The sequence below is a fragment of the Myotis yumanensis genome, unplaced genomic scaffold, assembly GCF_028538775.1.
Source record: "Myotis yumanensis isolate MYYU_CA2020_CCGP unplaced genomic scaffold, mMyoYum1.0.hap1 SCAF_18, whole genome shotgun sequence".
Classification (NCBI taxonomy): Eukaryota; Metazoa; Chordata; class Mammalia; order Chiroptera; family Vespertilionidae; genus Myotis; species Myotis yumanensis.
This window is the reverse complement of record NW_027223769.1, coordinates 27,918,094-27,925,551: the sequence shown is the minus strand read 5'-3', so window position 1 is coordinate 27,925,551 and position 7,458 is coordinate 27,918,094. Positions and strand designations below refer to the sequence as shown.

General features: G+C 49.5%; 1 protein-coding gene and 1 pseudogene across 1 annotated transcript; both read left to right on the top strand.

Annotated features, from left to right (window-relative positions):
* The first annotated feature begins 95 nt into the window (after positions 1–95).
* On the top strand, positions 96–417 carry LOC138996991 (large ribosomal subunit protein eL42-like; annotated as a pseudogene).
* A 4,800-nt stretch (positions 418–5,217) lies between these two features.
* THAP11 (THAP domain containing 11) lies at positions 5,218–7,074 on the top strand. The gene has a single exon (XM_070398335.1). The coding sequence runs from the start codon at positions 5,485–5,487 to the stop codon at positions 6,385–6,387; it is 903 nt and encodes a 300-aa protein (XP_070254436.1). The 5' UTR covers positions 5,218–5,484; the 3' UTR covers positions 6,388–7,074.
* The last annotated feature ends 384 nt before the right edge of the window (positions 7,075–7,458 follow it).

Below are 7,458 nucleotides of genomic sequence, written 5' to 3'. Positions count from 1 at the left end.
ATAGTATCAGTTACTTGGACAGGCATGGGCATATTTGTACTTGTGTTAAAAAATAAAGCAAAGAGCCTTTCCCTGCCAATAGCACTCTCGCAAACATGGTGAATGTTCCGAAAACCTGCCAAACTTTCTGTAAGAAGTGTGGCAAGCATCAACCCCACAAAATAACACAGTACAAGAAGGGCAAGGATCCTCTGTATGTGCAGGGAAAGCAACGTTATGACAGGAAGCAAAGTGGCTATTGGTGGGCAGACTAAGCCGATTTTCCGAAAAAAGGCTAAAACTACAAAGAAGATTGTGCTGAGGCTTGAGTGTGTTGAGCCTAACTGCAGATCTAAGAGAATACTGGCTATTAAGAGATGCAAGCATTTTGAACTGGGAGGAGATAAGAAGAGAAAGGGTCATGTGCTCCAATTCTAAGCTTCGTATTTTGTTTTATTATATGACAATAAAATCTTGATATGTTCACTTCAAAGAATAAAATAAAATAAAGCAAAGAGCCCTAGCCGGTTTGGCTAAGTGAACAGAGCATCGGCTGTGGACTGAAGGGTCCCGGGTTCGATTCTGGCCAAGGGCACATGCCTGAGTTGCAGGCTCGTTCCCCCAGTAAGGGGCGTGCAGGAGGCAGCCAATCAATGATTCTCTCTCATCATTGATGTTTCTATCTCTCTATCCCCCTCCCTTCCTCTCTGAAATCAATAAAAATGTATTTTAAAAAATAAATAAAGCAAAGAGCCCTGGCTGGTTTGACTCAGTGGATACAGCATAGGCCTGTGGACTGAAGGTCCTGAGTTCTATTCCGATCAAGGGCACATGCCCAGGTTGTGGGCTTGATCCCCAGTAGGGGGCGTGCAGGAGGCAGCCAATCAATGATTCATCGTTGATGTTTCTGTCTCTCCCTCTCTGAAATCAATAAAAATAGATTTTTTTTAAAAGCTTGAACTGGATAATATGGAAAAACACAAAACTCTTCTTTTTAAAAAAATATATTTTTTATTTGAGAGAAAGAGAGAGGGAGAGAGAGATAGAAACCTCAATGAAGAGAATCATTGATCGGCTGCCTCCTGCATGCCCCACATTGGGGTTAGAGCTCACAACCCGGGGACCAGGAATCGAACCATGACCTCCTGGTTCATAGGTCCACGCTCAACACCTGAGCCAGGACAGCCAGGCCACAAAACTCTTTTCAAAACAGTTTGAGACACGACTTACTTTTGTATGGTACTATTCTATGTATTTACATAATTGATTTGTAGACGAAAGGGGCCACCTGCTAACTGTTATGCCCAGATTTCAAGATTCCCAAGAAACCACATCAGGGAGCCATCCAATCCGATGCAAAAGCATAAGAATCTGTATTTCAAGCTAGCTTGAGCTCTCCATCCACTAGACTCACGGACACATCGGCTAGCCAAGTGGCCAAGAGAGCCAACCCCGCCCAGAGACCGGTTATATAGGGGGGGGGTCGGAGTAAGGGGAGGAGAAAGGACTGTGCTCTGCCGATTGGCCAGGCGCAAGCCGGGTCCTGTTACACAGGATGTGGTCATATCTATGGCGCGCACTTCCCTTGATTGTCATTGATTAGTTTAAAATCCCGGGCGTGGCCAGCAGAGGCCTGGGCTTCCGGGAAGAAGGCCGCACGTGGCCCCAACATGGAGGATACAGGCAAGATGGTGGGCATAGCCCTCGCCCTTTCACTAACCTGATAAGCTCAGGGAAGGCCTGCATAGTGGTCTTGCAAACTCAGAGACCTAAAGTAACCACAAAGGATGGTCTGAAATTAAACTTTAATTAAAAGCAGTTATGGTGGGTAGTTACATCCTAGGCCCCTAGCTTCACTGACAAGGTCAACCTTTACCTTAATTGAGCTTATCTGTCTTTTTTAAAAAAAATATATTTTGATTGATTTCAGAGAGGGAGAGGAAGAGAGAGATAGAAACATCAATGATGAGAGAATCACTGATCAGCTGCCTCCTGCACACCCATCACTGAGGATCGAGCCCACAACCTGGGCATGTGGCTTTGACCAGAATTGAACCTGGGACCTTTCGGTCCACAGACTGACGCTCTATCCATTGAGCTGAACTGGCCAGGGCTGTCTTTTTGCATCTATAATAACATATCTTTGAAATGTCTGGGTAACTTGTAACTTCCCTTTTTCCGGACCCCTTGGGGCACAACCTAATGTGCCTCGGGTCAGGACAGATACCACAAATCAAATTCCTTCATTGTTATGTTAATTGTTCCTGCACCCACCTAAGTATGTGTCTATCATTTTACTTTTTATCCAATTCCAGGGTTTCCACCTCCCCCAACCCCCCACCCCTGATTTTGCTTTCTTCTGCCTCTCTAATCTATCATCAATGGATTTCATGTAACTCACCTACATCCCTTCCTTTGATTGCAATGTATAAAAATAGATGAGAAACCGCCATTCTCTGGAGCACTATCCCAATCCGTTGAGATACTGCTTCCCGGCAATTGTCCACAGTTTGGTTCAAATAAACGCACAAAAATTCTTTACAGGTTTGAATGTTTTTTTTACGTTAACAGATCCAACTTTATATTTACTACTTGTTTAAAAAAACACTGGGCTCATGAAGTGAGGGAAGGAGTCAGAGATTGGCAAGGGCTGGACCATGTGAGGTCTCACAGGCTCTGAAAGGAGTCTGGACATTATTCTAAATGCAGTAGGCCACTGGAGGGATTTAAGCAGAGGTATTACATAATCATATTTTCTTTGGCAGAACATGAAGAACAATGCAGGGGAGGCACGATTGAAAATAGGGAGACACGTGTCAGGATCTTGCCTTTCTCCAGAAGTGAAAAGATAAAGGGTGAGGTGACAAGATAAAGGACAGTAGGGAGGGGAGAAAGCCGTGCATTCAGATATGTTTTGAAAGTAAACAGGATTAAGTGTAGATTAGAAGTGATTTTATGACTAGAAGGTAGAGGCTTTTTTGTTTTGTTAATTCTCACCTAAGGATATTTTTCCATTGATTTTTAGAGAGAGTGGAAGGGAGGGGGAGAAACTCACTTCGATTGATTGCCTCCTGAAAACCCTCACTGTTGGGGATCGAGCCTGCAACCTAGATACATGCCCTTGACTAGAATTGAGCCTGGAACCCTTCAGTTCTCAGGCGCCGCACTAGCCACTGAGCCAAATCAGCTAGGGCTAGAAGGTAGAGTTCTATTGAGCATAATATTCAATGTTCTGTGCAAAAGGAAATTATATTAATTTGTCCTCTCACCAATAGTTTTTGAGCAAGGTAGGTATTGAGACAGATAGAAGTAGAAACCTATCAATAACTGTATGACAATGAAAATATATGACATATATAATGAGCTTTTGCTGAATTTTATCTCTACTGCACATATTACATAAACATTTAATCATAACAAAGTGTGACCATTTGTTACCATTGTATAAATGATTCACCCAGATGAATGTACATCTTTCACTATGGGCTACACATTCCAGAGAATGTATTTCTGAATTTGAAGGATTCAAACTGTGGCCATCAGCTGCATAGGCCAGGAGGGATGGGACAGTCTCCTGTAATGGGTCTGTGAAACCCTTTCTCCCCACATTGTCCTGTATTTTCCTACATTTTAAGCGAGGGTCCCTTTTATGATAAAGAACAACAAAATAATAATAATGATAACAGTAGTAGTAATAACGTTAACTTGGGATGTTATTGTTTTCTTTTGCAAGCTTCTAAATGCCCAATCTATTTTGTTTTTATAGCAAATGATTACAAATAATATATACTAAGTTTCAATTTCATACCCGTGGTCTGTAATCAGGGAGAGGGAAAAAAAAGAGGAGGAAGAGTCAGGATAAAGGTGAAGAAGAGCAAGAAATAGGACAAAGAGGGAACTCAGCAAAGGAGAACTAGCTTGCAGGTAATTCCCCTGGACGACTGCCTGGCCTCCTTCCTGGTTTTCTGTAGCTTCTCTTGCCCTTTAGAATATTTCCCCATAGAAGTCGAGGGAGGAGGGAAGTTTCTTGTTACAATGCAAATCCTATCCATCCTTTTCTTTAACACCCATCAACAGTTCTCAGTCGCTTGCAGAATAAAATCCCAAATCTTTATATGGCCCAATTTGGCATCTTTAAGCGGCTTCTGCTACTCCAGCCGCCACCTTCCAAGCGCTTTAAAAGCGGAGCCTAGCTGTAGCTGGTTTTGCTCAGTGGATAGAGCGTTGGCCTGCAGACTGAAGGGTCCCAGGTTCGGTTCTGGTCAAGGGCACATGCCAAGGTGGTGGGCTCAGTCAGTCCCCAGAGGGGGAGGGGGAGAGGGCATGCGCGAAGCAGCCAATCAATGATTCTCTCTCATTGTTGATGTCTCCCTCTCCCTTCCTCTCTGAAATCAAGAGAGAGAGAGAGAGGAGTCTAGCTCTTTCCTGCCTTACGACGGACTAGTTCCCGGGGCAAGAACTAGCTACTCCTTCCCACCCAAACTTTTCCTCGTTTTTTAATTCCTGGGCCTCCACTTCCCATTTTTTTCTCTGTCCAGTTAATTCCTGTGGATGGTTTATTTTTGTGATTAGACATTCATTCGCGTGCATTCACTTCTGTTATCCAAAAGTCGGGCCCTCAACCCCAGCCTGTCTGGTTCTTGCCAGGTTCCCAAATCCCTGCACTGTGACTGACTGGCACACAAAAAGCACCTACTGGTCACTGTTTCGGTCAGTAAGTGAGTCAACGCAAGCAGCGGCTGTGTCGGAGGAGAGCCTCAACGAAGAGAAAAAGGACCCTAAGGTCTCAAGGGGTGTCTCGACCCAGGACCCGCTAACCTACTCCTGCAGGAATGCCGCCGCCTTCGCCTTCGGCAAGCAGCACCACCTCGCCCAAATCCTGGTCCGCAGTAACCCGACCTCTCCTGTGGGCGGCGCTCCAAGCCGCAGCCGCCGAGTTCAAGCAAGGCATTGTGGAACTTGTAGTTTCCGTGAGTATATGCCCAAAGCGCTTGCGCATCTGAGGAGCGCGCGCCGTCCGACCCCCCCCCCCCCCCCCATGAGGGTTTCGTGTTTTTTAAAAGAGAGATCCAGGCGACAGCGTTCCAACCAAATACACCTCTTTAGTCCACTCTGATTGAGCCAGCTCTGGAAAGAATCTCCTCTACGGGGGCCGTGGCGGTTCCCTGAAAAGCGGCCGGAATAAGCACACCCCGCCCCGGAAGTAAGAGGTTTCTGGCGCGGTGCATTGTGGGGGGCGTAGTCCTCCTTCTCAGGCGGTCCTTCGCGGCGTCCCCGGGGCCGACTCCCGAGCGCAGGCGGGCGGCCTGGCGGGCTGCGCGGCGCGGGCCGACGGGAAGCGTATTCTGGGCACGGGGTGCCGGGCCAGCCGGCCGCGCCGGACGACAGTAGTGGTAAGCCACCCAAGGTCTCGCGCGGCGCCGCCCGTCGAGGGGCGGGCGGCGGCAGACAACCGGGCCGTCGAAGAGTTCAGGAGGCCGGTGGGCCGGGCCGCGCGGCGCAGCCATGCCAGGCTTTACGTGTTGCGTGCCGGGCTGCTACAACAACTCGCATCGGGACAAGGCTCTCCATTTCTACACGTTTCCCAAGGACGCTGAGCTGCGGCGCCTCTGGCTCAAGAACGTGTCTCGTGCCGGCGTCAGTGGATGCTTCTCCACCTTCCAGCCCACCACGGGTCACCGTCTCTGCAGCGTCCACTTCCAGGGTGGCCGCAAGACCTACACGGTGCGCGTCCCCACCATCTTCCCTCTGCGCGGCGTTAACGAGCGCAAAGTAGCACGCAGACCCGCCGGGGCCGCAGCCGCCCGCCGCAGGCAGCAGCAGCAGCAACAACAGCAGCAGCAGCAACTGCAGCATCCGCCGCCGCCGTCAGCCTCGACTGCCCAGACCGCCCAGCTGCAGCCGAACCTGGTGTCTGCCTCTGCGGCTGTGCTCCTCACTCTTCAGGCGGCTGTGGACAGCAGCCAGGCTCCTGGATCCGTGCAGCAGGCACCCACTGCTCCCACCGGAGATGATGTGAAACCCATCGATCTGACGGTGCAAGTGGAGTTCGCGGCCGCAGAGGGCGCAGCCGCCGCAGCTGCCGCGTCGGAGCTAGAGGCTGCCACCGCCGGGCTGGAGGCTGCCGAGTGTCCGATGGGCCCCCAGTTGGTGGTAGTAGGGGAAGAGGGCTTCCCTGATACTGGCTCCGACCACTCGTACTCCTTGTCGTCAGGCACCACGGAGGAGGAGCTCCTGCGCAAGCTGAACGAGCAGCGGGACATCCTGGCGCTGATGGAGGTGAAGATGAAGGAGATGAAGGGCAGCATCCGCCACCTGCGTCTCACCGAGGCCAAGCTGCGCGAAGAGCTCCGAGAGAAGGATCGGCTGCTGGCCATGTCTGTCATCCGCAAGAAGCACGGAATGTGAACGGATCCCCCTGGGACTCCCCGGGCCGTGCCAGCCCAGGAGGCCTGCAGGCCGCCATTGCGAACTCGCCTATACTCCTGGGACACTGGTTGACTGTACTGAGGCTTAGGGCAGCTGGACTGTTGCTGGTGACCTGACACCCTCTTGTTTCCTCTTGAAGTCTGGGACCTTGGACTCTGCTCTGGTGACACCAGCAATTAATGACTCTGTCTCCCCCACATCCCCATCTCCAGTTCATGTGTGGGTTCTGGTTAAGCAGAGGTTCCTAGGAACCACTGAACTTGAAACTTACCCCGTAGGGATGCAGGTGGGATGCCCAAGGACTATGGTTTTGGGAAGACAACACCTTGTGGTTTGCCAGCAATCAGAGACAACTCTTCTGTGTGTAGTGATAAGGGAGCCAAGTGACATCAGTTCTCCTTTTCATACTTTTCTTTCCCAGGTGCAGCCTGTGATTCTGATGGGAGCTGGCAGATCTGTGCCTCTGCCTCCTAGGACCTCCCTCTCTAGGAGGCCATCTACAAGGGGATCTAGGTGACATGCTGATGGAGACCCAGCTTGCCAGGGACTTAGGTTTATCTTGTTATGTTTGCTACTGGTTACAAATTCTATTTTCTGTACATTTAGTCAGACTAAAGTTTTCACTGTGTTTGTTTGGCAAAATGAATTAAACAGAAGGTAAGGTTTTTATTTGGATTTCGCCCTTTTATTTTTATAAGGATTCAGCTAAGTGGCCCTGAAACATGGGGGAAATAGGCTGAGGCCTGGTCTCAAGGACCAGGCTGACCCTGGGAGCAGAGATGGTCTCTCCATAAAGGAGTCCTAAGCACATGGACCCCAGCCCCTTAAGGTCCTCACAGACTTCCTGGCTCAGCTCCAGGTTTGGAAACTTGCACAAAATGGTCCCAGATTGTTCATGGGTGAGCAGCCTGTGTTCTTTTAATAGGGAGAAGGAGCAACTGAGAACTAAGCTGAATTGTGACAGTCTACTTCTCCGAGGGTTTTGAATTTCCAGGTTATCAGCTAGGGTTGAATTTTGCCCACTGTTATAGCCCTTAGGCCTAGTACAGT

Coding starts and splice junctions, on each gene's coding strand:
- THAP11 (XM_070398335.1), top strand. CDS start 5,485: ATGCCAGGCTTTACGTGTTGCGTGCCGGGCTGCTACAACAACTCGCAT.